The 27,509-nt window shown below is 50.4% G+C and overlaps 1 protein-coding gene and 1 pseudogene across 4 annotated transcripts in view; both read left to right on the top strand.

Moving 5' to 3' along the window:
• Window positions 1-27,509, top strand: part of ATP6V1C2 (ATPase H+ transporting V1 subunit C2) — a 43,907-nt gene that overhangs the window by 15,943 nt on the left and 455 nt on the right. For 2 of the 4 annotated variants that reach the window (XM_019749376.3, XM_019749297.3), the window contains 10 exons: window positions 5,588-5,673; window positions 10,453-10,547; window positions 14,845-14,936; window positions 17,317-17,415; window positions 17,951-18,019; window positions 19,881-19,973; window positions 20,057-20,150; window positions 22,599-22,736; window positions 23,594-23,691; window positions 27,294-27,426. In XM_019749376.3, coding sequence (XP_019604935.1) covers window positions 5,588-5,673; window positions 10,453-10,547; window positions 14,845-14,936; window positions 17,317-17,415; window positions 17,951-18,019; window positions 19,881-19,973; window positions 20,057-20,150; window positions 22,599-22,736; window positions 23,594-23,691; window positions 27,294-27,426 — 997 coding nt within the window. The remainder of the gene's footprint in view (window positions 1-5,587; window positions 5,674-10,452; window positions 10,548-14,844; window positions 14,937-17,316; window positions 17,416-17,950; window positions 18,020-19,880; window positions 19,974-20,056; window positions 20,151-22,598; window positions 22,737-23,593; window positions 23,692-27,293; window positions 27,427-27,509) is intronic. The other 2 variants (XM_074331687.2, XM_074331688.2) reach the window with 2 other exon arrangements.
• Window positions 2,360-2,471, top strand: LOC141572019 (U4 spliceosomal RNA; annotated as a pseudogene).

Raw genomic sequence — 27,509 nt, 5'->3', positions numbered from 1 at the left:
CACTAAGCAACTTGGAACCTGATACCCACACTCTCCAAGACAACTGGGTGTAGGAGACCCAGCTGCCCCATCTTACTCAGCTCCCCATTTGACTGCCAAGATAAAGGAGATTAATTTGAAAGAAATCTTTATGGACTGACCCCAGTAACACACTCTTGACTTATTCTTTTGTTTACTTATTACTTTGTTTATTTGCAATACCATTGTTTTTTAAAATTATTATTAATAAATGCTGGTTATTTTAAAAATTCAAATCCCACCTCTGCTCTCCCTCCTTTCCCCAGCTCCTGGAAACCACCACTGTATTTGTTTCTAAGAATTTGACTCTAGATGCCACATATAAATGGAATCATACTGTCGGCATAGGCAATGTCCAAACCTGTTGAGAATTTCTGAAAGAGTTTATTTAAGCCAAATTGAAGACGTGTGTGGGGAGCAAGATCTCAAATGCTCTGGAGAATGGCAGTTTTGCTGTGTCTTTTATGCATATGAAATTAAGGAAGGAATATAAGGAAGATTAGCTGAAGGTGGGAGGAAGCAATGTGGGATGGGATTACACCACAGTTAAGATTACGTGCTTTCTTGGGGGTGGAGATTGGATTAAAAAAGAGTTAAGATTATGTATTCTCTTGAGGGTGATTACTGCTTATTTCAAACGTGTCGTAACCTACATGCACAAAAACAATGGACAGGGCTTGCTTAAGGCAGAGATAAACTTTTTACTAAAAAGTTATGTGCCTGGGGCCTGACTACTCATGGTGAACTGCCCAGTTAGGAAATTATGATCAGATCACCCGTGAGGTTACTTTCCACAGAACCTGTTTTTTGTTGTTGTTTGTTTTTTGTGTACAGTCAGTATTTTTCTTCTTGGTGACTAATTTATTTCACTTAGTATAATGACTTCAAGGTTCATCTGTGTTGTCACATGTGCCAGAATTTTCCTTCCTTTTTAAGGCTGCATAATAGTCCATTGTATGAATGTACGACATTTAGTTTTTCCATTCATCCGTCAATGGACACTTGGATTGCCTCCACCTTTTGGCTCTTGTAAATAATGCTGCTGTTTGTTTATTTTGTTCATTATTTTATTATGTTATTTTTATTATTTATTTGTTCCTGTTCTTTTTTTTTTTTACCTACAAAAGTACTAATATGTCTTAATTAATTCAAATGTGACATTACAGAAATACATAGAAAGGGAAAGTCCTCATTCTTGTATGTGTGAAGATAAGCAGTGTTAAAAGTTTGGTGTCTTTCTGTCAGGATTTTCATTTATGTAAATACTGACGTAATTTTTTAAAGTTGGATTATATACTGTACATGCTTAAACATTTTTTAACATTTTATTTTGAGTTAATTTCAAAGTTCAAGAAAAGTTGCAAGACTGTTAAAAGAATTCCCAGATTCCCGTTACCATGTCTACTTTAACCTCTCTCTCTCTCTCTCTCTCTCTCTCTCACTTTTTCTTGTCTTCTGACAGTGAATTGCAGATGTGATGTCCCTTTATGTATATTATCTAAAAACAAGGGCATTCTCTCATACAACCTTAGTACAACGATCAAAATCAGGAATACAGAATTGTTATTTAATCTACCAATTTTAGTTGGATGTCACCAATTATTTCAACAGGTTTCTTTATAAATAACAAAGAAAATCTCCTATTTTCTCAGATGATAAACATGGAGAGGACTCCCTGTTTTTTGCAATTAATTGTCATGTCTCTTTCATCTTGTTTAAACTAGAACAGTTATTCGGGCTTTCTTTGACTTTTAGGACATGGTGCTTTTTGAAGAGTACAGGTCTGTTATTATGTAAAATGCTCCTTAATTTCAACTCATGTGGTGTTTACTCGTGATAAGATTCAGGTTACCCACGTTGGCAGAAATACCGCAGGAGAGAGGCATGTTCTTCTCAGTGCATCATCAGAAACACGTTAGTCATCTTTCCCATTATTGATGATGTTAACTTTGGCCGCTTGATTAAGATCATATCTACTGTAAAACGTTTTTTTTTTTCATGTGGTAAAATTTACATCCAGTGAAATGTACAATCTGACATGAACAGGTTGATGAATTTTGTTGGGTACATCAGTATAACCAACACCCCAATCAAGATTACATACTGTTTGCAATTTGCTTTTTTAATTAAAAATATGATTTTTATATCTTCCCATATGGGCTGGTGTTTTTGTCAAGTGTTTTAGAGAAAGGTGCCAGAGTTTAGACGAGCTTTGAAGAGCATGGCATTTGGAGTCAGGTAGATTCGGGGATCGATTTCTGCTCTGACACTTGTTACCCTGGGTAGAGTGATTTTTGGCTCTCTAAATCTTATTTTTTTTCATCTTTAAAATGGGAAGCTTAGCTTTGTGCAGTGGCAGTATCGTAGCCAATGAGGTTTATCCGAGGCGCGATTATTGCTAATTAAAAATGGGAAGCCTAAGAACTGTTACAAGTAAATTTTTTTTAGAAAAATGAACAGATCATTAGAGAAACTGGCAAAAGATATGAACACACCATTCACAGAAGGAAACAGCCATTTGGGGAGTCAATAAACCTATGAAAAGATGTCCAGCCTCACTGATGAGCAAAGAGATGCAAATCAGAGCAACCACAAGATAAATTTCCAGCTACCAGATTGGCAGAGATTACAGATTCATGATGCCTGGTGTTGGTGAGGGTTTGGAGAAGTGTATGCTCACATCCACCATTAGTGGGAGTGTACACTGGCTCTGGAGGGTAGTTTGGCCTATTTGCTAAAATTGTAAATGTTTATACCTCTTATTCCAGTAGTTACTCTTTAGTAACTTATTCTGCATATGTACCTGCACAAGTGGGCAAAATATGTGTATTATTGCAACACCATATCAAAGCGGAAACAACCCAAACGTCCAACAACAGGGAATTGGTTATGATACAGCCACGCAAGGAAATACTACACAGTAAAATAAAAGCAGTGAGGAAGCTCTATTCTGATGACATGAAAAGGTGTTCACAATGATGTGTGAAGTGAAAAAAATAAATTTAAAATAGCATCTGGACTTTCAGTTTGCTTCCAATGACAAAGCTGTTGTGATTCGGTGACATCACAGTTTGCTGGTGACTGTAGTCTGTGATCACAGCTAAGTCAGGGACACTTTTGCTTTGTGCAATAAGCGATTTTTCAAGCAGTTAAGCTTCGTCAGACCACATTATTCTGAGATGTTTCGGAGTGGTGGACATGCCTAAGGGCAGGCATGCGGCCATACTTGTTATAGTTACAAACTCTATCAAGGCTAAAGTTGGGAGCAGCAGAGTCATTTCATTAACAAAGCGATGAGTTCTGTTTTTAGATCAGTTAGGAAGGAAGCATGTGTGTTATTTTAGGTGGCGCGCCAGAGTTCATTTATTCACTCAACAAACATTTCCTGAGCAACAGTTGTACATCAGGCATTGTGGTAGGGGCTGGACTTACTACTACTTTCATGTAAACAAATAATTACTCAAAGTATGACAGGGGGTATGGCACTAGGAGACCATGTGTCACTGTAATATTGATAAAGAGAAGCCATTGACAGCATTACAATAAACACTCTCTGAGAGCAGGGACTTTGTTCTGTTCTCGACACTGAACCCTGCTTTGCACACAGGTGCCTCGTATATGGAATTTGCTAAAAGAATAAGTGAAATGAATGAATGAATTTATCTATCAAGTCAGGGTTCTAACAGATAAGAGAAGATCCACTCATTAGGTTATTTTGAGGAGGGCCAGACTATTGTGTGGAGCTGTAGGAGAACCACAGGGGGGTGGCACCAGAACTCAGGCAGGTGGACAGGTGGCGTCACACCCCTAGGCTGGAGGGCCAGAGGGGATGAGAGGAGTCAGGTTACAGGGACTGGGAGGGAACCACACTCACTCTCCCCCAACCCACCCCATCTCCTGCCTAATCTACTCATGAACCGGAGGGTAGAGAGCCAGGAGGGTGTCCACCTCCACCAGGCTGCCAAGAGCACATCTGAAGATATCTGCCCCAAAATCCCAGGGCCTGGCACTTTACATGCATCGCACCAAACTCCACAAATAAAAATATGAGATGAGCAGTATCATCCCCATTTCACAGCTGGGGAAATAAATGGGATTAGTTAGGTAACTTGCTCAAGTTATAATTAGTAAGATGCAGAACTACTATTCTAAGAAATGCCAACACATGTGTGGAGATTTAAGCCGAGGATGGGCCATAGTGACTGTAAAGATAGCAGTGTGGCCTGGTGGCCAATAGCTTTGGAGTCCACTGATGGACCTGATGGTTGGGACTAGATGGAGGGGCAACTTACTTCTCTGGGCCTCAGTCTCTCCATCTGTAAAATGGCGTAATAGACATCTTTGAGAATTTTTGTGAGGATTAAATGAGATAATGATTATAGATTGTTTGGCACTTGGTAGACTCCACTAAATGATAGGTGTTATTAAAAAAAATCTCAATCACATACAGTGGAAGTGTTAATTTCTGGAAATATGCCATAATAGGAAAACAAGTGGCTTCCCTCCCTCCCTCGCTCTCTTCCTTATCTGGGGTCTTTCAGTGCCCTCCCTGCCCTCGCCCCAGGCCTCCACGCTCTGTGTGGCCAACATGGCCAGTGCGTATAACAGCAGAAGACCATGTTCTCCATTTGGAAATCAATGACCTGATCCATCCTCCCTGCAAACACCACCTCCCTCCTAGGAGCCAGGAGAATTTGGACAAAGGGACTGAGGCAATTGTTTGGATCATCAGAACTTTTTTACTTTGATCCTAGATTGTCATGTTTTCTACTTGGCTTTTAATTGGTCAGCTTCCAGGCGCAGAGTACACTCTTTGCTACTAGATGCTCAGTGCCTGATTAGTTATATTAGTATTTATAATCATCCTGCAAAATGGGTATCACCCCCATTTTACAGATAACTGAGGCTCAAAGAGATTAAATAAATTTGGACAAAATCATACACTTGGTAATTGGCAGAGCCATGCAAATTTGAGTCCTTCTGCCTCCAAATCCCGTACTTTTCCTTTCTCATCCTTTCTGAAGCATTCAGGATACTTTCTGGAGACTGAAAAAGGGTTAATTATCTAATTATAAAAGCAATACCTGGTTATAGTAGAAAATAGGTAAACTAGGAAGAACATTTTCACATAGTTGCATCCGTACTTTCTATATGTTTGTATCTTGTTTGTTTTCCACGTCACATTATAACGCACGCCTTGTTCCACCATTTTAGAAATTCTTATTTTCAATGGCTGCCCAATAAACCCTCAACTGGATATTCCATTATTTACTTGAACAATCTCCTGTTGTTGACCTTACAGTAGTTTCCAATTTTTCGCTGTCAGCCACAGAGCTGCAAAGAACATCGTTTAGTTCAGAAAGCTTTCTCTGTTTGCCCTATTTCCTTAAGCTAGTTTCCCAGAAGTAGAAATACTGGTTCAAAGGCTACTAGCATTTTAAGTCTCTTTCTCATATTGCCAAATTATTCCCCCAAAGTGTGGCGCCCATTCCTTCTCCTGCCAGCGGAGCTTGAGATTGTTCTGAGGGGAGTTTCCTACTCTAACCTGCCTTTTGTTTTGTTCCCAAAGCCTCATAAAGAGAATGGCCCAGAGCGTGGTGGAAGTAATGGAAGACGCCAAGGGGAAGGTTCAGGAGAATCTCCTGGCCAACGGAGGTAGGTCGCTCGAGGGTTCTCATTTCAGTGCCTTCTCAGCTCATGCTGGCCCATCGGTAGCCCTAGCTGTGACCACACGGTGATGACTGAAGTGACACGCACGTCCCCAACCCCCAAGCCTCTGAATTGACAGAGGCCATACACTCCACTTTCAGGTCAACAGCACCAATGTTTTAAAGACATGTCCCTTTGCCAGTGTATTGTCCCGTTGTCTCCTTTCTAAAACGTTCAGCATTTCTTACCATATAGCTAAAGTCCTCAATGAAATTTGAAGTGGAAATGGGTTCAGTGGGGGCCTAATGGTTGTTTGGCCCTTCCCATCTCTATCAGCCTCCTCTCTATCCTGCATGGAAAGTTCCATCCTGTTCCCCACCCCACAACAGATTTATCCCTTTCCTCAAATGAGGCTGAAAAATGCCTTCACATGCTGAGGAATGCCTCAGGCTGAAGTCTTAAGTTGTGCTCAGTAAATGAGAGTTAGACCAAAAATGTTTTGGTCCATGAATTGCGTACATGTAATTTGAATGCGCTAAAATGTGCAAGACAAAAAGTCTGCGACTTTAGAAACTTTAGAATTAGGTGTTTAATATCTGTAGAGTTAATTAAACCTGTGATTTTAGGCATGTATATGTATTGAAAATGAGAATATAGATTCTATATTTACTATTCATATCATTTGTTACCCAGAAATTTATATTTTGTCACCTCCTGGCAACCTTACAGAGCTTTTTATTTGCTTGTTTAAATTGACAAATGGAAATGTTCATACTCCTGATCTTGGCTTTGTATGCGAACGAGGTTGAGTAATGCCACCTTAATACATTGCAGGTTTGAAGGAAAAAATGAAATGTTTAAAGAGTAGGTTATGCATTGTTTGCCGTGTTGTGCTCAGTGTGGTCCCGCATGTCTCTGGGAAGGTGGATGCTTGGTCTGGTTGTAGGGGTAGTGATCAGGTTACGACATAACTTCGTAGCTTGGTCTCAATATCCATATGACACAGATACCAACTGTTTCACTCCTTCCCCCTCTTCCTCATGTCTCCCCCGCCTCTCCAGAAGCTCTGCATGCGTCCTGGAGTGGGGATGCTTTGACTCTGAGGTTCCAGGTGGACTTCTGCATCTTGGTCTTGCAGTGTACTTCCTTCCCTGATGGCTATTGCCAGCGTCCTCCTGCCTGCTCATGGAGGCTGGCTGTTTCGTGTGTCCTGGCAGCTCAAGTGCCAGGCTTAGCTTTGTGCCACCCGGATGGGGATCACGTGTACAAGCAGCCCGCTTCTCTTGAGCCTCCTGAGGGAGCCCCTGTGTCCACACAAGCCATTCCTGGTTTCAGCTATTAGAAGGAGCCATTTGCCTTGCGTTTTCTCCTACCTGCTCAAGCTGGTAGAACTGGAGCCCACAAATCCTTTTAGGATGAATACAAATCTTTACAGATTGGAATGCAATCTGTTTGCTACACTGAGATTTCTAGCTAATGCTAGTAAAAAAGAAAAAAAACCTATTTTGTTAAAAAGATCAGTTGATCTCATTTCCCAGCAGGTAACTCGTAGGGCCCTGGACGGAAGAGCTGACTTATGATTGAGAGCTGCTTTTCTACATAAAAACCTGGTCTTTAAGGCATGAGGATTCAAGTTTACATTAAAATAGTGATCAAAGGGCTTACATTCTACTCAGCAGTCACATTACTTAATATCAGATGTTATGATTCTGTCACGTCCATCCGCAGTCCAGATGGCACCAACTCTAAGATATGCTGCCTCTTCACAGGAGGGCATTCAGCTTTGTTTAATATGTTTCCTTATCTCTAGGCATCCTGTGCGTTGGGTCCCTGTGACTTCCAAGACTTGTTCTATACCCCAGGCCTTTCCAACAAAGGTCAACGATGCTAGGGCATAGTAAAGGCTCTGAAAAGTACTCCAGTCCAGCGACCTTACCAAACTTAGTTTGGTTCAGGCTTCCTGATAGCATTTGGATGGGGAAATCTTTTTCTTCTTCAGAGCATAGAACTGGTGATTGACGGAACTAACTGGAGGGACTCAGGGTAGGCCAGGCAGGTGGGGTTTTAATCCAATCTCCTCCAGAGCATACCCGGGAATTTGGGTTGCATGGATAGCCAGCAGCCCCAACCTTGGAAGCGTCAGATCTGGTCCTGCTGCGTAATGCACTGTGTGACCTTGGGTCTTGGTTGTCTCGCCTATCAGTGGACTTCATCCCTTTATAGGCTCTTAGCTTTGCCTGGGCACTTTTGTTTTTGTTTTCTCTTTGCCCCTAGCTGAGCTAGGCGTGGTAGGGCACAGATGCATTTGATGTCACCAGAAGCTGAGCAAACAGCATTGTCTGGCCCAGGCCCTAGAATGTGCACAGAAGTCATGAACACCAGAAGGCCCCATTCTGGGCTGTAGTCCGTGTGGTCACAGGTCCTGGTCACAAGTCCTTTGTTGTACTGCCTGCGGGAAGGCCTGGCTTTGCTTCTCACATGTGATCGTTGCTGCTGAAGAGCTGTATGCAGCATATTTTGATGTGGAGCGAGCCTGTCTGGGTCATGGTCTGGACACACACGCCATCCGTTCAAGCCCTGCACTGCTCCCTTAGAGATCAGGCTTTGCCAACCTCAGCCAGGGGAGGGGAGGAGGAGGCGAGGCTGGCTCTTTCCTGAGCAGGCACAGCGACAGCTGCAGTACTGGGTGTACTGGAAGCTAGAGGGGGCTGCTGCTTTCTCAGGTGGAGGACCCTCCCCAAAGATGTTCTCATCAATGGCCGTGTGCGTGGACGGGGCAAGGCCGCCCTTGGATGAGTGATCTGGGGCAATGGTCAGCGTCTGGAGCTGGATCTGGCATTCCGGATATGGGAGAGGAGGTGTTGGAGGAGGCCACAGTCCCAGGCCTCTGCAGGAGGTCTGCAATGGTCTCCTTATTCGCCCTTCTCTCCTCCTTCATTCACCGGACACTCCTGCTCAGCTGTCGAGTACCAGGCACTGTGCTGAATGCTGGGCATTCAGAAAGGATCGTCCTCCTGGGGTACTCGCCTGGGGTGCAGACCCACAGCGCATACGTGCTGTGCTGGAAATGGAGACCGAGAGCTTGGGAGACACCACGAGGAGAGGGGCTGAGCTGCAGAGGGATTATAATCATCGTGGAAACAGGCAACTTATTCTTTTTAGTCTGAATACCACAAAGGACTTGGAATTCGTGAAAAGCCATGGAGAGAAGAGCTTGGTCTGAAATGTATCTCTTCTGAGCAACCTGGGTAGTGAGTGAGAACGATCACCAGGGTCATTAGGAAGGTCTGTGTGTGTGTGGAGTCCTTGCTCTGTGCCGGGCACTGTGACAGGCTCTGGGGACACAAGGATCCCATAAGAGCAAGAGGATGAGGGGTGATCAGACAGCGTCATCAGTGTGATGGATTGGCAAACATCCATGTGCTCAGGCCAGCAGGGGAGGGACGACTGGGCAGGCTTTCAGGAGGAGTCGGTCTCCATCCTGATGTTAAAGGACCAGACAGCAGCAGTGAGACAGCATCAGGGGTTGAGGGTGTCTGGGCTTGGGTGCTCATGGTGTGCTGGAGGTGGGAGAGGGGTGACGGGATGGGGGAGAAATCCCAAAGCCTGCCCAGTGTCTCCTGCTTTGGGCTGGCTGTTCCCTGGCCTGTGGGATGGGAGATGGTTCCTACCTATCAGTGTGTGACCAGCAGGAGAGGTGTGTGATAAGTGTGCTTGCCCAGGGCCTGGCCCACAGCAGGGTTCAGTAAATGGGATCAGGGACTCTTGCCGCCATAGGAGGAGTCCTTGGCAACCTTCCAGTTCCACCTCTGACCGTACCCCCTGCTTTCATCCAGACATTAATGCAGTTCCTCCCAGGTCTGGATCCTTCCTCCAAAGTCATTTCCCTGCCGCAGTGTGGCAATACCCAAATCTATATTAATACCCAATTAATACCCAAATCTGTATTAATCTACTCAGGCTGCCACAACAAAACACCACAGATTCGGGGGCTTAAACAACAGACATTCATCTCTCACAGTTCTTGAGGCTGGATCAAGTTCAAGGTGCTGGCAGGTTTGCTTTCTGGCGAGAACCACGTCCTTAGCTGTGTCTGTCTGTCAATGGCCTGTGTGAGCACATGGGGTGTCTCTTCTTATAAGGACACTTCAAATAAAAATAAAGGACCTACACTGAAAATGCACATCCGTGCCAGATACTAAAATCCACATTCACAAACTCCAGCATTTTGATAATGTTTAAAATGCCTTCTTTAAAACACATCATGTTGTGTTGAAATCACCTCTGTCTAGTGCTTGGTTGCAGGAGGCAGGAAGATGGCTTGTCTTGAGAGCAGGTGGCACGCACGACTGGCTGGGTAGTCTTCGGGGGTTGGCTGGGGGCTCTCTGGTGTGCCTTCAGGGTACTTCAAATCAGAACGATAACCCAGCAGGGGCATGTGGCCGAAGCAACTGGAAAAGGCGGGGAATTAGCCTGGTGCCCTCAGAAAAATCTCCCGACTTTGCAGGATCTCCCAAATGCTGGTCTCTGGGGTCATCTGAGTGAGATTCTGGGGCACACCAGTGCACCTGTGACAGTGTCCCTAGGGCTGGGGGTATGTTTCTCATTGGGGTTTTGGATACGGCCGCTGGCCAGCCAGCTGGCTCAGTACTCTGCTCCCCTGGGCGGTGTTTGCCGTCTCAGAGCCCTGAGTCTGTCCTCTGATCTCTCTACATGGCTCGAGCTCAGGCCACCTCTGTCTGCAGAATGCCACTCATTTGTTGAAATGTGTTTGTGTTCTTCCAGTTGATTTAACGTCCTTTGTGACCCACTTTGAATGGGACATGGCCAAATACCCTGCGAAGCAGCCACTGGTGAGTGTGGTGGACACTCTAACAAAGGTAAGAGAAGTGCCTTCTCTCTGTGCATACTTAAACTTCCGTGACTGGGGACATCTGACCATCTGAGGTAGATCTATGTGGCATTCAGACCCTGGCGAAGCAGAGAGGGACTTTCCAGGAGGCCAGAGGCAGGAGGTTGGGTTCTAGCCCTGTTGGGTCCCCTCCCCATCTGCCGCTTGTCAGCCCTCACTGGGCCCTGGTGGGTTTCTGAGGAATGGTCTTCCATGCCCTTGGCAAGGTCAGAAACCTATGGGTGTCAGGACAGCCCTGGGAACAGAACAGGTGACCATGTGCCCGACCTCAGTCTCTTCTAGCCCTGTTACCTGACTGGGTGACTGCATCTCACAGGACAGTCCCCTTGACCGATGGGTTCTCTGAGCTACCGATGTCTGACTCCAATCCTGTGCCCATTCACTGAGCTCCCCCTACCTCTTTTCTTTTTAAAAGGTACTGTTGGAGAGTCAACCCCACCCTGACCTACTCTTAGAACCTGACACCCCCCACTACCTGGGTGATTGTTTCTTGACAAGAACTGTCTGCTTCTCAGAGAGTTTGGCTTAGGAGCCCTAACTCTTGAGACATGTCTGCTGGGGTTCTTGCCCCTGATCTGAGGTGAAAGTGACAAAAGGGAGGTCAGTGAGCGCTGACCCCATGGTTCCACCATCTTGGTAAGCAGTGGGCTCCAGCTTTTGCTTCATGAATAAAAGCACTGCGGCACAGGTCTTTGGGGACACTGTGGCAGGCTCACAGCCGTGTTGACTCCTGTTTGTCTCACTGAGGATGAGCGCTAACAGTTAATGACTTCCTGTCCCCCTCCCTCTACGATATACCAAGCCCCTCATATGTCATGTCTCCTGCTGGCCCAGGTGTCTGGGAGAGAGTCTCAGCCAGGCCAGGAACAAAGCCTTCCTGTTGTCTGCTCAGAGTGACAGAGCCACCTGGGTGTGGCTGGGCGGGCCAGGTGACGGAGATGGACCCGTCCCTGTGCAGTCTGGCCGATCTCCTCATGGCAGGCTGGTGCCCGGCTGTGTCTCTGATCAAACAGGAATCAGCGCAGCTCCTCTTTCATCACAGAGGTCCCAGCACTTCCTGGGACAACTGGGCAGTGATTCTGAAAGGCCCTTCGAGGAGGGGCTGCCTGGAGCACCTATGCACCTTCACCACCAACCTAGAAGCACATGGTAGTTTGTGGGGCCGGCCTGGTGCCCTGTCCTGTGCTAATGAACCAGGCAGGGTGGTCAGCGCTGTTCTCTGAGTCCTCTGGGACAGCGTTCATGGGGCTGGCTGTCCCGGGGTCCCCAGACCCAGTGATGAAGGCCCCAGAGCACATCGGGTATCAGCTGACGCGGGTAGAGGGCAGAACCTGGCTTCTATCTAGTCCAGGGCAATCCAGAGAGTGACTTTGGCAGGAAAGCAGGGAGGGGGAGGAGGGCAGTTTTGGTGGCACTGCTGCAGACCTGGAACCATGCTGGGCTCTTTTATTTCTTTTACTCTTTATGTCACCCTTGAGAGGTCGGTGTCACCGTCCTCCTATTCCAGATGGGAGGCTGGCTGAGCCTAGGTAGCCTGCCCCCAGGCCTGCAGGGTTGAGGTATCACTCTGGGGTGGGAATGCAGGTCTAGGTTTCCTGTGTGCGTGGCGCCCTTGCCAAAGAGCCTCTCTGAGGCTGGTGGGGCTCCCTCACCTCGTCCTGCCCCAGGAGCACATGTGTGATGCCCTCAGCCCTGGCCCAGGCCTGTTCCCCCAGTGGGAGGTCTAACTCTGTTACCGTCCTAGTCAAGGAACTCCCTTTGCTGGGAGAGCCACAGGGAGCCAAAAGTCGCTGCGTGGCTGGATGTTGAGTAGAGTCTTCTGGGTGACCAAGCAGGTCTCTCCCTGGGAGGAGCCCGGTGTTGACACAGTCAAGGGAGGCCCTGGGCCCTCCCAACAGCTGGGAACTGAGCCGCCTGCCCCCACTTAAATGAAGAGGCGTGAGCATAAGGGAGGGCTTCCACCCACTGCCGGCCCTGCACACCGCATGCAGCGTGTCACCTGGTCAGGGAGCCACCCAGCACGGCTCTGTCAGTCTCCACAGGCGGGGGGCATGCAAAAAATCCCGTAAAATCTCACTGGTGTAACAGCAAAAGGTGTATTCCTCCACCACGAGCAGGTCCACCGTGGTTGGCTGGGGGCCTGCTCCTTGCCGACCCACTGGGGGCGCTGGCTGCTGGCATCTCTGCCACCAGGAAACATCTCTGGGTGCTGCCGGGGGCGTTACACGAGGCCCTGACAGCCTCTGCCTGCCTTGGGTGGTGGGATGCATCTAGAAGGAGCAGGGCAGGGCTGTTTGGTTCTGCTGAACACGCCTGGCAGAGCACTGCCCTGGATTGGCCGCTCTGCCTGGAGGTGCAGAGATGACCCCGACCCGGCCGCCCTTGAGGAGCTCGGTCTGGTGGAGGAAAGGACTCGCCTTTCTGAGTGACCTGCTCCGTGGGCTGGAATTGCGCACAGTGATTCCGTGGCACTGAGCTCAGGGAGGTTCAGGAGCTGACAGCAGGTCACACAGTCGGTCGGAGCTGGAGCTGGCATTCAGGTTTGGGCCTGACTGAGTCCCAAAGCCCTAGCTCCCATCACTGTTTCACTGGTTCCCAAACACCCTCTGTAGTTTTTCATTGGCTTGTGGTGAAATCAGAAAAATGAGGACATTGCAGGGTTTCCTTGCTTGTTTGATTTTTTTTTCCTTTTCAAAAAAACCCAATAAATTTTATTTTAAAAACTGAGATCGTGGATTGTACCCATGTCAGTTTCCTGGTTATGATATTGTGCTGTTTGTTGTTATATAAGATATTACCAATGGAGAAAACTGGACCATGGGATCTCTATACTATTTTTACAATTTCCAGAGAACCTACAATCATTTCAAAGTAAGAAATTTTTCAAAATTGTAAACAAACAAATTGTAACTCTAACCCCCCAAAATCAAACATACCCAAATGTAAAGAAAAAACGTGAAGAGACCTCCTGTGACATCATCCTCCGTTCCTGCTCCCTTTAACGTCCCCAAAGGGAGCCCATGTTTTAACGTTGAAAGTAGAGCCTTCCCTCTACATAAAAACTATATATATTTCAACTCAGAATTGTCCATCTCCCACAGGTTGCCCCCTTTCTTCACATAAGGATTCTGGAGATGTCCCCATGTCAGCATGTGCTGATCTGCTGCGTTTGCTGACGTGGTGGGAAAACTACCCCCGTGGCGATTGCAAGCCACCAGTGACATGTCACTGACCGTGGGCTGAGGAGAGAGAAGTGGGAGGAGAAGGTCACAGTGTGTCTCAGGAGCCTGGGAACGGGCCCTGCCCCCACGTGGGTCAGGGCGTAGGAACCTACCTCGTGCACAGTATTCCCCAACGTAACATGGGTGCTAGATTTGTGGACCCAATACTGTGTTCGTGGGCTCTGCTGTTGCAGTGTGGAGCCTGCAGGACAGGGGCTGGTGGGCTTTCTTTAAATTCCCGGAGGCTAGGGTCTCACTGTGGCCCTGGACTGCTGCTGTCAGTGACCTCAGAGCATTCTTTTGAAACTGTCTTAACAGCTACTGTGTTTTGAGAGCTTCCAGTGAATTGGGCTCAGGCAGGCATTTTTCTTTCACTGTTTTGAGCCCTTGTGGGGAGACATCAGGCTGGCTGGGCCAGTGGGGCACCTGAGGCTCTCCAGCTGGGTCTTGGTCCTCCACTTGTCTCATTCCCTGCCTACTGCAGGAGGGGGTCTGGGGCATGCTCCTGCAATTTCTACAACAAGGGGATTGCCTGACATTAAGTCAGGCTGGTGACTGCCTCCGAGCTCAAAGGAGCCTTCTCCCCTGTGCAGAGCCGGAAGGGGCCACTGTGGAACACAGCTGAGCTTGGAGACCTGGGCACACTCAGTGCCGAGCCATGGCAAGTCCCCACAGAAGCCAGGATGGGCGTCGGCTTGAGCTGACCTTTGGCAAAGGCTGAGAGCAAATGGTGTGGAGGGCGGTGGGAGCCCTGACAGACAGATGGGCTTGAAGTTGGGAGAAGATTCAGCGCCTTGCGTCATCCTAGAAGAGCCATTCATGCCTTGGGCCTCCATATTTGCAAAGGGGGGTATTCCCCTGTTTTCTGCCTCCCTTGGCCTTATGCCAAATGTGGAACGTCTCAGAGAGCAGAGGGGGAGAAACGTAACCCATCCCTGGCAAATGGGCAGGGTTCTTTTTTTTTTCTTAGGGGCACCAGGAGCCATTTGTGGCCATTTTGAAAAGTTCGACCAATTCTATAAACTCTTTTGTTTTTCCAAATAGCAACTGGCACAGATCGAGACTGACCTGAAATCCCGCACAGCCGCCTACAACACTCTGAAGACCAACCTGGAAAATCTGGAGAAGAAATCCAGGTGAGTGCCGTGTTCCACTCGCACCTCCGAACCTGGCTGGAGCAGGATCCTGGCAGGGCTGATGCACGTGAGAGACGTTCAGATCACTGGGTGACCCAAGCCTGGGTGTGTGTCTGAGAGAGCGAGCGAGACAGACAGACAGACACAGAGGCACTCCTGCCTCCCCAGGAACTGTGGAGAGGAAGACCTGGAGCAAAGGACCGGGAGGAAAGGCCCAGCTGGGGTTGATGGCGCCTCCCTGCCTATGCCCAGAGGCTGGAAGGTGTTTCCTTCCCTCTCCCAACCTCTCCCAGGTCACTGAGAACACCTGGAGCCTCCCAAGATCCTTCCCCTGTGGAGGCTTTACAGAGGCCCCTCCTAGCATAGGCAGCAGGAGGCAGGGCTGTCAGAGCCTGGCCTTTGTGAGGACTAGCCGAGGGCAGTGGCCCCGTAGCAACTCCCGAGCTGAGCAGCCTCAGGGACTCAGGTGCCTTCTCTCCCCACCTGCACGAACACCATATGGGAGAGGGAACAGACTGCTTGGCCCAGCAGACACAACCAGTCACCAAAGTGGTGAGGAGGTATCCAGAGAAAAACAGAAGCCCAGTGTCACGATGCTTTAACTGTCTTGTGAAGCAGTGAGCTCCCTGTTATTGGAGGCATGTAAGAAGAAGCCAGTTGAGCTTTTGCTGGGGAGGCTGGAAGCGGCTCATGAACAGGGCTGAGTTGGCACGTTGGATCCTCCCAGTGTCCCCAGATTCTGGATCTATTTCCATTGGCGATTCTCTGAAGATACTCCAGAGAAGGGAAGTGGCCCAGGAGAGCTCAGAACCAGCAGTCCCCTTGGACAGCCATCCCTCTGATTGGCTCACTGCTGTGAGCAAAGGAAAAAGTCACCAGGGAGGTTCCTCCTACTTCTGCTTCTCTCTTCTGATAGTCACCGGGCCAGCTGTCTTCTTGTGAAAAAAGCAAATAGGACATTCATGGGAAATTTAAAACCAAAGAGGGAAAGAGGCACTTCAACTAGAAACTGTCCTTGGTTGCCTGACTTTGTATCAGAAGTAAATCCGCGCCAGCTGAGTTTTGCCTCCCCGCTTGGCCTTACCAGGGAGGGGTGAGGATGGGAAAGTGGCAGGGTGCCAATGGCAGAAAGCCCTAAATGGTGACCTTGGCATAGATTTGTCATGACATTGACCAATGGGCCATGGGGCCATTCACCTGGTGGGCCATCCCCTTGCACCCCCAGATTATAGACTTCTTAAAATTGTCTGGGACTCGAACAAACATCTGGTCCAACCTCTTCAGTCAACTGGTGAAGTCCATTCATTGATTCCCGGTAACGCTGACTGATCTATTGAACATACACACTGAGTGAGGGAGGGGCGAGTCAAGAGGGTGAAACCATCTCTACGTCTCTCTTCTGTTACTCTTTTCTTCTTTCGATAAATGTTTATGATGCACCTACTATACTCTCAGGCCTTATGCTAGGCCCTAAAGATACAAAGCAGAATAAGATATAACTTCTGTCCTTCGAGAGCTCATACATTCATTCAACAAATGTTTTGTGGAAAGTCTGTTTTGTGCAGGGGGTACAGGTGTAAGCCAACAGGTGAGCTCTGATAGTGTAAGGATAGCGTGGAAATGCCATGACAGGGAGGCCCATGCATAGTGCCCTTGTAGCGGGACCCGAAGGGACTCACCAGTGATGGCGCAGGAGGGGAAGGAGAGAAGTGCAGGCGTCCTGGGCAGGCTGGAGAGCCTCTGGGGGACGGCACTTTCCCTAAAGTTTTGGCCTCAGCCAAGCGCTTGAGGAACCATTTATTTGGGAAGCGCCACGTGCTAATATGTTAGCTAGTACCAGGGCCTGTGTGCTAATGGGACAGGCTCATTCGCTGTATCTTGGCTCACTTGCTGATATAGCAGCTTTGATCCATGTGCTAAAAATACCTGACCTTGATTCAGACCAGCTTCCAGTGGGCATGTAGAAAGCTATTCCAGGTGAGTGTCCCCTGGCTGCTGGGCCTGTAAGCTGTGTAAAGTGAACCGGAGCTCTAATTGGGCCTGTCTCTGCCCAGGATGGCCCGGGTGGCTTTGCCAGCCAGCCACTGTGTTGACGCTTGAGTAACTTAAGCTGCCTGCCCCCAGCGGGCCCCTCCCCGGCTTGCACCGGAGCAGCGGGGCAGCACAGGTGACTGAGGTGTTGGATTCAGCAGCCCCTCAGGTAACGGGTGATAACACCTGAGGCCCTGCCAGCCACAGCAGTTCCGGCCGCCCAGAAGACAGAGCCGCGAGCCTCCGCCACTCCTGTCCCAGGCCCTGTGTGCTGTGGCTCTGCCCAGGTGTGTGCTGCCTCCATGTGTCTTTCTGCTGACCACACCCCCTTTGTCCCACGTGGATTCAGGGAGAACCTCTTCACTCGGACCCTGAGCGACATTGTGAACAAGGAAGACTTTGTGTTGGGTTCCGAGTATCTGGTCACACTGCTGGTCATTGTCCCCAAGTAAGTGGCCTGGGAAGCTGGGCGCTTTGCGGTCTCACCCTGTGTTGATGATCATGGAAGGAAACTGACCCTGCCCAACGGAGAGGAAGCAGGGGCCCCTCACGGCCTGGATCCCGGGGCCCTAAGTGGCAGCTGTGTGGTGGGAACAGAAGCAGGGTGACAGTGCTTGTGCTGGTAATAGCAGTGACAGAAGCAGCCATTTCTTGAGCACCTACTATGTGCCAGATGCCACAGACAGGCTCATTTCACTCACAACAAGCCTGGCAGGTGGGGGTGGCTATGGTCAGTCGTCTGGCCCAAGGCCACACAGGGCCAGGTTAGAAAGCTCCCAGCAGGTCCCACTGGCTGAGTCCTTCATACAGGGCCTTCCGTGGTGCTCGGGGCCTCTCAGAGATGCCAGGGGAGGTTTGGGGCTCTCTCTAGCCCCAGTCCTACTCACCTCAATCCCTTGGGAGAAGAGGTGTGCAATTTCCTAAACACTGAAGACACCCCACAGCCTTTTCTGCAGAACTCACTGAATGATTCTGTCTCACAGACCAAGCTACATACAATGGCAAAAAACCTATGAATCCCTCTCAGACATGGTGGTCCCTCGGTCAACCAAGTAAGTCAGATCCCAGCTTGACCCCAGTTCCCTGCCCCCGCCTCTGGGAAGCCCTCCCTGCCTACCCTCCTTTGCTGCCCTCCACTCTGCCTTGTCAGCTCGGTGTCCATTCTCCCCATCTGAGGGTGAAGCAAGGGCCTGGCCATGATGGCTGCAGAGTGGGGCAAGGGCAGAAAACAGTCTCAGCGTGTGGCCTGTGAGGGCGGGAAAAGTGACGGAAGGGATAAAGCAATATACTCAAGCCATGAACACCACACAACTGGGGAAAACCAACAATTTAGAGTTGCATACAGCAGCAAGGGTAGATCTCACTATATGGTGTTGAGTGGCAAAAGCAAGCTGCCGACGATACACACAGCATGAGTTCTTTATTTAACTTCAGAAATGGACGAAACTAAACCACATGTGAGTTGGGCATATGCAAGTACACAGTAGAATTATGGGGGTGTTTGGGGATGAGAAACGCCAAGGTCAGCACAGTGGTGACCTGCGGGCAGACAGCAGAACGCAGTTGGGGAAAAAGGACACGGGGTTTGGTTTCTACTGTATGACAATTGTTTGGTGTCTTTAGCTGGGTGGCAGATACATAGGTATGTATTATTATTTATGCCTTTTTGCTATGTCTGAAATAGCTTGTAAGTTTAAAAGACTTGACAGTGAGGCGTGGGCAGCCATGCTCATTCATCTGCCTCCCACCACACAGAGCTTAGCCTGAGGGCAGCCCTGCCCACTCCCCTCCCAGCCTGGAGGCTTCTGGCCTGAGGTGTCTGCTGCAAGGCTGTGTCTCCCAGGGACACAGATTCACAGCAGATAGCAATCAGGACCTAAACTGAGGGGTGCAGGGAACAGGACAGTCACAGCCTGAACTCACACAGAAGGCTGGAGGAATGAGCCCGGGGCAGCCATGTCTGCAGGGGAGGAGGAGGGGGCACAGACGGGCAGAGGAGCTGGCCCTTGAAGCTGGCCTGATTGGCAGGAGCATTCCCTGCTCTCCAACACTGCCCCTCTGCCAAGTGCCAGGGACCCCAGCTGGGAGAGAGGCTTGGCTTCTCAGACCGGAGCCCCCAGGCCCTGTGCTGTCAGAGGGCACCTGAGAGTCTGCAGAAGTCACTCTGGAGAGGTCTCTGCAGCCCAGGGTCAGCCCCTATGGGTGTGGGCTCTGAGAAACAGGAAATGTGACCTAGCCAGCATGCCCATGACAACCTGCCTGGGCCTGAGGGCTCCTGTTATCAGGTCATTTGGCCAGCGGGACTCAGAGACACTTAGCCCACTGGCCCCAACAACCCCCGTACCACTGGGGACAGTGGGCACAGTGGTTTCACATTGAGGTGTGTCGTCTAATTAGCTGTGTCTAATTAGAACACTGTGACATTGGATGTGAAATGGCCTTTGTGAAATGGTTTCCACCAACTGGAACTCCATCCGCCCTGCTTCATTGCAACCATTACACGTCAGAGCCAAGGGCACCTGTGCGCACATGAGGTGACTAAGACCAGGAGTGGCTTCATCTCTCAGGCGTTTTGTGGACAGGAGCCAAACCCCAGGTCGCTGCACAGCTGGATTCCAGTCCTTTTCTCCCCTCAGGGGGCCTGCATTTCGGTGGCCTGCTGGCCGGAGGCCTTAGCTTGGAGGACGAGCGAAAGGGGCAGGAGAGGAAGGGGAACAGCAGGCAGCCAAGAGCACAGTTAGAAGTAGTGAGGGATGTCCTGGTCCCCCTGCCCTCGATGCTGGCAGGACACCTGTGCATGGGCCACCGGACTGAGGGGACAGAAGCCACCTCTGTGGTGACCTGCCTGCTGAGGGAAAGGACAGCGTGGGGACCTGGGAATGAGTCCAGCGAGCAGACGCTTCTCTCCAACAGGCTGATCACTGAGGACAAGGAGGGCGGCCTCTTCACGGTGACCCTGTTTCGAAAAGTGATCGACGATTTCAAAACCAAAGCCAAAGAAAACAAGTAAGGGCCTTGGTGGGCTTCTCCGGGGTGTCTGCTCTGACGCTACGCTTCGTAGTGAAAGCCTCTCATTTGCTTGGTTTAAGGTTCACTGTCCGTGAATTTTACTATGATGAAAAAGAAATTAAAAGGGAAAGGGAAGAGATGACCAGATTGCTGTCTGATAAGAAGCAACAATATGTGAGTATATGACAGCGGCCGGCGGATTTTCTGGCAAGATGTTGAGGGGCCTCCTTGCACCCCACCAAAGGCCTCCGTTGTCCCCACTCCGCTGGGCACGTACCACCCAGGAACATGTGCTCTCCTGGGCTTGCCAGAGCAGGGTCTGGGAAGAGGTGACAGGCACAAATAATTGTGGCGGTGGCTCCTGAGCCGTGAGCCGTGGCGCTGGGTGCCTTCCGTGCTAGATCTCACCTGGCACCGCCCTTCCAGGAAGGGACCCTTAGCTTAGTTTTGCAGATGAGAAATTGAGGCTCTGAGAGGTGATGAGCATTTCCCCAGGGAAAGGGACCCTGCCTAATGGCCCTGAGGCCGCGCAAAGCAGGCAGGGCTCCAGACAGTGCCACCGGCTCGGAGAGGGAGGCCAGCGGTCACCCTGCTGTCTTTGGTGGTGTGATTTCTGGGTGTGATGTGACATCCTACACTACCTGCCCTGTGCTTGTAGCAAAGAGTGGGTGCTTATCCTTGAGACTTCCGACAATAGCCACTCAGAAACTTGTCATGTGTGAGGGCAGCTGAGCTCAAGAGGCAGGAAACCAGACTTTCGTTTTTGAAATGTGAACTGTGTAGCCTAGGAAAAGGGACTCTACTACTCTGCACAATGGGCACATTCCAGACGTGGTGAGCTGCAGAGGGGGGTGGGGGCGTGGGTGGTGGTGGTGGTGGCTAAGCTACATGGCTCCTGGCTGGGTGGGGCGTTTTCAGGCCCCCTCCCCCAGCCCCACCAGGCAGCGTTCTGGGAGCACCTACCTCTAGTGCAAACATTAGGGAAAGCATGAGTAGAATGTACCCCAGGCCTCGCGGAGGAAAAGTCCGTGTATAAACATAAAGCTGTAAGTACGTGCTTGGGTGAAGAGCAAGAGTGCTTCCCCTGTGGCCAAGTGTTTGCCCTGAGCGTCCCCCAGCTTCCGGCTGGGGCATTCTGCACGTCCCACCTGACCTTTCTGGGTCAATGGCCTTTTCAGACAAGTCGCCAGACAAGTCGCCCCTCAGGAGTGAGCATGGGGCCCCTGAAATGGGGTTCTCAGAGGCCCATTTGACGGGCCTGCCCCTTTTGAGAGGAAACGGGAACTGGCACATAAAAATGACTGTGGGGAACTTCAACCTTCCTCCCCCCAAGCATAAACACACACATACGTGTATGGACATATGTGAACATCAGATGAACACACGTACTTCTCAGATCCTCTGAGACAAAGGGCTGAGCCGGAGTCCTGGGCCCGGAGGCCTCAGGCCCACCCACCCAGGCAGGAAAGGTGTTCACCAATCAGAACTGAAATCCAAAAGATTTCCTCCTGACCCACAGCCTGCAGCCCTGACACCCGGGAACGCTCCAGCTGTCTCTTTTCCCTGTTCTCAGTCCTGGCCCCAAGCTCCCACAGTGTGTCTGTCTGGATAGGAGCCAGAGAGTGGCAGCTTCCACAAGTGTCCAGGCGGTTAGGCCCTGCTCGAAGGACAGGTGGTCAGGTTGGACCTTTGGCACCTACCTGTGCGCTGGCACAGACCCCCTGAGGATCAAGGTGACACACGAGCCCGACACCTGCCACCTGGGTCTCAGGTTGCCAGCTGGCGCTTTTTTACGTGGTGTAGACTTCTGTATCCCCACACTGCCCCGGGGAGCTGTGCCACAGTCTCTCCGGGGTGGGGAACTGGAGCTCGGAAGGAGACACAGTAACTTGGAAACATTGAGTCCCTTGCGATGTTCTCGCTGTGTGCCAGTGACGGGGGACAGCTGGGGTAAGCCCTGCCCCAGCTTCTTGAGACTCTTAGCCCTTAGCCTGTTTGTAGGTCAGTATGACCTGCGTCCTGCATTCTTTTGGTTGCTTGTCAACCGGAGGGGACTGGTTGGGTCCTGGGTGTCATCAGTCCCCTTTGAGAGCACAGGGCGGGATTTTCCTGAGCTTGCCACGTATCTGAGAGAAAGATGATTAAGGGTGACACGTCCTAACAGCATGCCTGACTGTTTTTTCTCAAGTAGCTTATTTAAGTGCACCCTGATCCGTACGGAGGTTACCATGTGCTGGATTTGGTGCAGACGCCTTGACCAAGCCCAGACAGACAGACAGATCCACAGGCAGAGCCTTTTGCACTGACGCCTTCCAGCTGTCCCTGTCGTTGTCTGCTGATGGGGAGGGTCCGGACGGAGACCAAGCAGAGGGCGGGGATGTGGGAACTGACCCCTCTGCCAGCAATTGGCTCTTTCCATGGAATATGGAACCAGACACTTCTAACACCCGCCTGGGGGGTGACGGTCACACGTCACATGTCCATTCCACCCAACACCCGAGTCCTGAGGGTGGGCCAGCCTTCTTGAGCTTGCCTTCCCATGCTTTTCAGGCAAAGAGAATTATTTCTGTGTTTGTGATGCATGTTTCCTGAAAGATTAATAAATCATTTCTGTGCCTTTAGCAAACTTCCTGTGTTGCTCTTAAAAAGGGATCATCTACCTTCCCGGACCACAAGGTTAAGGTCACCCCACTAGGTAACCCTGATAGGCCCGCTGCGGGGCACACCGACAGAGAGAGAGAGTGTGAGGGCGAGGGTGAGGTAAGCAAACCCCCGGGAGCCCTGGGGTTCCCTGGCTCGCTTCTCCTCGCCAGCACAGGCATCTTCTGAGAAAGCAAATCCTTGCATTTTCTGTTCTCTAACACGGCTTTTGACATCTTCAAGGAGTCCAGAATGGTGCCTTCCTCTTAATCTGTAGGGCCTCTTTGGTGCTGCCTCAGCCTCTTCAGCAGTGGTTGGTGCTTGCGGGCCAGGGTGCTCTGCCCTGCCTGGAGGTGGCTGGAGCTGGTGACGGGGGCAGGCCCTGGCTGGGGGAGGGGGTGGCCAGGCAGCTCTGCTGTCCTGCCCTGGCTGGACCCACCCCTGACCTTTGGGTAGCTGGAGGTATCATCAGGTGGGAGGTCACAGCCTTTGCTCCAATACTCCCTCAGATGACTGGCCACACCAGCATTTGTGACAGCTGCCATGGCCCTGTGGGGCTGTGGTCATGTGAGGTGGGGCTTCTAGGAGCCCCTGGAAATGGCAGGTGGTGGATGACACCGGGACTGGGCCAGAGCCTTCTGAGGAAGTGGGCCCCTTGGCAGCGCAGTGTCAGACAGAAGCCTGTCAGCCGCCTGCTGAAAGCCCCGAGGTCAGGGGCTGCCCAGCCCCCGTAGCCCAGTCTGAGGTGGCCCCACGCATTTGCCAGGTGGCTGGCCCGCTGCGCTACCCTGGCAACAGGCTCCTTGGAGAACGTGGCCCTGGGCCTTGCCCAAGCCTTGTCCGACCGACTCGCTGCTTCTGCTGGCCCCTGGGTGTTTCTTCTCAGCTCAGGGCTCGCTCTGCCAATCCTGTGTCCTTTCTTGGCTTGGCGCTGGGTGGAGTGGCCAGGAGGCGTCATGGCTCTCCTGTCTTTGCAGGGCCCCCTGCTGCGCTGGCTGAAGGTGAACTTCAGCGAAGCCTTTATTGCCTGGATCCACATCAAGGCACTGAGAGTGTTCGTGGAGTCCGTGCTCAGGTAGGTGGACGAGGTGCCTGGCCCAGGCTGTGCTGCAGTGAGGTGGCCGCTAAGGAGCCAGCTCTGGGGCCACCTGTGTTACCCTTCCCCGTTCCGGCCCCTCCATCCTCCTCAGGACACCACCCTCTGCTCCTTCTGGCTCTTGGCAACGTGTTAGGATTCCCTGAGCCCAGTAAACCTTCCCTCGGCCCCTGGGCCCCTGCTGTCTGCTGCTCTCTTTCCTGCCAGACTTGGGGCGAGGGTCTCCTACTCAGCCCAGCTGGTCCCTCTGCGCACCCCTCCTCACAGCCTGCCAGGGCCTGGGGACGCCTGGGAGGAATAACAGCATTCGCACCATGACCTGTGGCCCAAACCCAAGGCAGCACAGAAAGTAAAACCCAACCCAAACCACCACCACCAAAACTTGTTTTACCTTTTTTTAAAAAAAACAAAAAAACAAACTAGGTTCACTGTGGAAAATTTGGAAACTATAGATAAGCACAAAGAATGAATAAAAATCACCTGAAATGTTAACACCAAGTGAAAAATACTGCTAACATGCTGGTGTGTACTCCTTCAGATTTTTCTTTCGCCTTTTTCAATTTACAGATATGCATAATTTTTACTAAACTTTTATGCAAAGGGAATCAAACAGGAAGTATTTTTCTGAAGCCTGCTTTTCAGCCATGCTTTGAACATGTGCTGTGTCACACACATACGGCGGGCTGCACCCTTTTTCTGGAAGCTTCTGTCCAGCAGGCTCAGATGCTCCTCCAGCCCTCGCATGCTGTCTGGTGGTCTCCCTGGCCCCTTCCCCTGCCTGCACTGCAGGTTGCTCCATGCTTCTCTCCTAGCTATTCACCTGGCCGTCTGTGGCTGCCCTCCCTTCCCTGCCGATGCTTCGTTCCTGTGTCTCCTGGTCCTGCCCGACTCGGGGCGTAATTTCTCCTGGAGATCGGGCTCATCTTCACTCCCGGGTCCTTTCCTCCAGCTTCCTTGTTCCTGCCAGTGGCTTCAAGTTTTCCCGCAAACCTCAGGGCCCGCGTGGACACCTCTGCTCCCTGGTCCTCACCTCCTAACCCCACTCGCTCCCCACTCCACCACACCGCCCAGCCCACCTTTGCTTTTCCTCTTCCATTCGTCTCCGCCTCAGCTTGCCGGGCTGGTGCCATAGGCTCCTACTTGGGCCCATGCCTCCGGTTCACTCTCCATGTGGCTGCCAGTGAGGTTTTGTCCAAACACAGATCAGAGTTGACTGTGGCTCCTGTCCCGCCCCCCACCCCCCACCCATCTCAGAGGCCTGTAATGGCAAGGGTTGCAGTGCTGGGTTGAAGGGCGTATGTTCTAAAGCTAATCTGGAGTGTTAGCCATCCACGGTGTAGACCAGCCCTGCTTGCCTCGAACATCAGTGCCCTGAATACAGCTGTATAATAAGCACATGAACGGTGTAAAAGAAATTAAGTTCAGGAGTGTATGCTGTGGGAAGAGTTCTCCGTGGTCCCACTGCCCATAATAATCACGATGGTTTTAAGACCCTTCTCATCCGCTAAATGGGATCATTTACATGTAATATCCTGCAACTTGCTTTTCTCATCTGCTTTGTATTATAGTCTCATCAGTATGCGTAGAGCTACTTGATCCTTTTAAAGATTTTTTCACATTCCATCCTATGGCGAGATCATAATCTCAGAAAATACATGTTACACAAGCGCATTAGAGCAGACAGGCAACGTTCACCTGCGTCCTCTGACCTCCGTTGGTCTTTGCCCCAGTTAGTGCTTGTTGCTCTGTCTTCCTTCTCTCAGCCTGTTTTTCACCCTTCGCCTCCACTGGAGCTGCAGGGGAGGGTTGGGCGGCCTCGCCTCTCCTACCTCCATCATCTGGCCCACAGTCGGACAGAGTAGGTGCTGAATGTCTCTGGACTGACCTCAAAGTGAAGCGTTAGTTCAACCTCAGGGTGAAGTGAGCCAGGGTTACATCAGCCGAGAATGGAAAATAGGAATGGGCCCAGGTGAGTGGTGGGGCTGTGGTGAGACTGGAGAAGGCGGCCAGGGGGCTCACTGGCCTGGATCTTGGGTGATCTTTGGTGGGGAGCAGATATGAGGGACCCATCTGTGATTGATGTGTGTGCCTGCGCTCACCCAGGGGGTGTCATACAGAGGGAAGGAATCAAAGGGGCACCTTAGGGAACCCCAACATTTAAGCAGTGGAGGCAGAGAAGCCCGCGAGGACATCAGAGGCAGGAGGGAAGAGTCAGAAATGGAAGGGTAAAGTGCTTGATGTCCCTGGGGTTGGGCGGTGAGGCATTTGGTGGCGGGAGAAGCTAGAGTGTAGTGGTGACGGGCAACTGGGTGACATAGGACACTGGATACGAAAGTTTGGAACGAGAGCTCTAAGGAGTTGCGGAAGTTTTTATTTTAAACAGGGCAAGATGGTGTTATGGTAAAGGGAAGGGGGGACCATACGTGGACTGAACTCCTGCAACAGTGAGGAGGCTCCAGTGTTCTCAGAGAGCGGTGCAGGCTGAGGTAGGCCTGAGGCAATTACACGGAGCCCACTTGCCCGTATTTACGTTTCCTTTACCTTTCTCACATCTCGGTATTTCACTGAACACTGCACCACCACCGGCCAGAAAGGAGGACTGGGAAAGTTTGGGAGCCAGGGGATAATTTATGGACGTTGATTGGGAAATCAAAACTGCGTCATATTCACCGATCTTGCCCCTGTGAATCATTTCCCTGTCAGGCCAGTCAATGGGTATTGTCTTAAGGACTGCTGTCACACACCTGGCTCGAGGAACAGGAAGGCATGCAGGTGATAAGGATGGAACATCTGAGCATTTGCTGACAGTATATTTCAAAATAAACGCTGAGTCACAAAAATGCGTGTTTATTATTTATACAGCACTCAATTATCTTTGGATAACACCACAGGAATAGCTGCCAGCAAGTGATCTTAAATGTACTCAGATACACAAAGTCCACTTAAAATCTTTCCTGTCCACCCAAACTCAACAAAAGGAGTTAACAAGCTTGATGAATCATTTTGTTGTTGTTGCTCTTTTACTGGAGAAAACTCAGCTGAGCTGGGTTTTAGACAAATGCTTTGGGTCAGAACCATCAGTCCAACTGCCTCCATTCCCCATGCGCGCTCACCATGTGATGACCACACATGGCCAGGGAAGGCCCTCGGCTCCAGTCAAGAACTATCCGTCAGGAGTGGGTTAGCATGTTCTAGAGATGCTACCCAGAAAGATCCAGTAACTCGTTTCGCCCCTGGCCCTACACATTTCCCTCAGCTGAGTTTTATTTTCTCACGCTACGTTGGCTAAAGCTTCTCACTGTTATTAGAACCCACTCTTTTATTTCTTGTCCAGTTCATTCTACTCACACCCTGTTTCCCCGAAAATAAGACCTAGCCAGACAATCAGCTCTAATGCATCTTTCGGAGCAAAAATTAAAATAAGACCCGGTCTTATATTATATAAGGAAAATAAGACCGGGTCTTATACTAATTTTCGCTCCAAAAAATGCATTAGAGCTGATTGTCCGGCTAGGTCTCATTTTCGGGGAAACACGGTAGTTGCACGTGGAGTAACGTATTTATGTGTTTTGTCTGAGAAGGTATGGACTCCCAGTGAATTTTCAGGCTGTGCTCCTCCAGCCTCATAAGAAGTCATCCACCAAGCGTTTAAGAGAGGTTCTGAACTCCGTCTTCAGACATCTGGATGAAGTAGCAGCTGCAAGTCTATTGGATGTAGGTATATGACCCAGAAACAGCTGCCTTTCTCAGGTCAGCCTCTCCACATGGGAGATACCTTTGCAAAATGCTACTTGCCA

The sequence above is a fragment of the Rhinolophus sinicus genome, chromosome 2, assembly GCF_057876585.1.
Source record: "Rhinolophus sinicus isolate RSI-liver-muscle chromosome 2, RSI-T2T, whole genome shotgun sequence".
Taxonomy (NCBI): Eukaryota; Metazoa; Chordata; class Mammalia; order Chiroptera; family Rhinolophidae; genus Rhinolophus; species Rhinolophus sinicus.
Note: the sequence above shows the minus strand (reverse complement) of the source record. Positions and strands in the feature narration are given on the sequence as shown.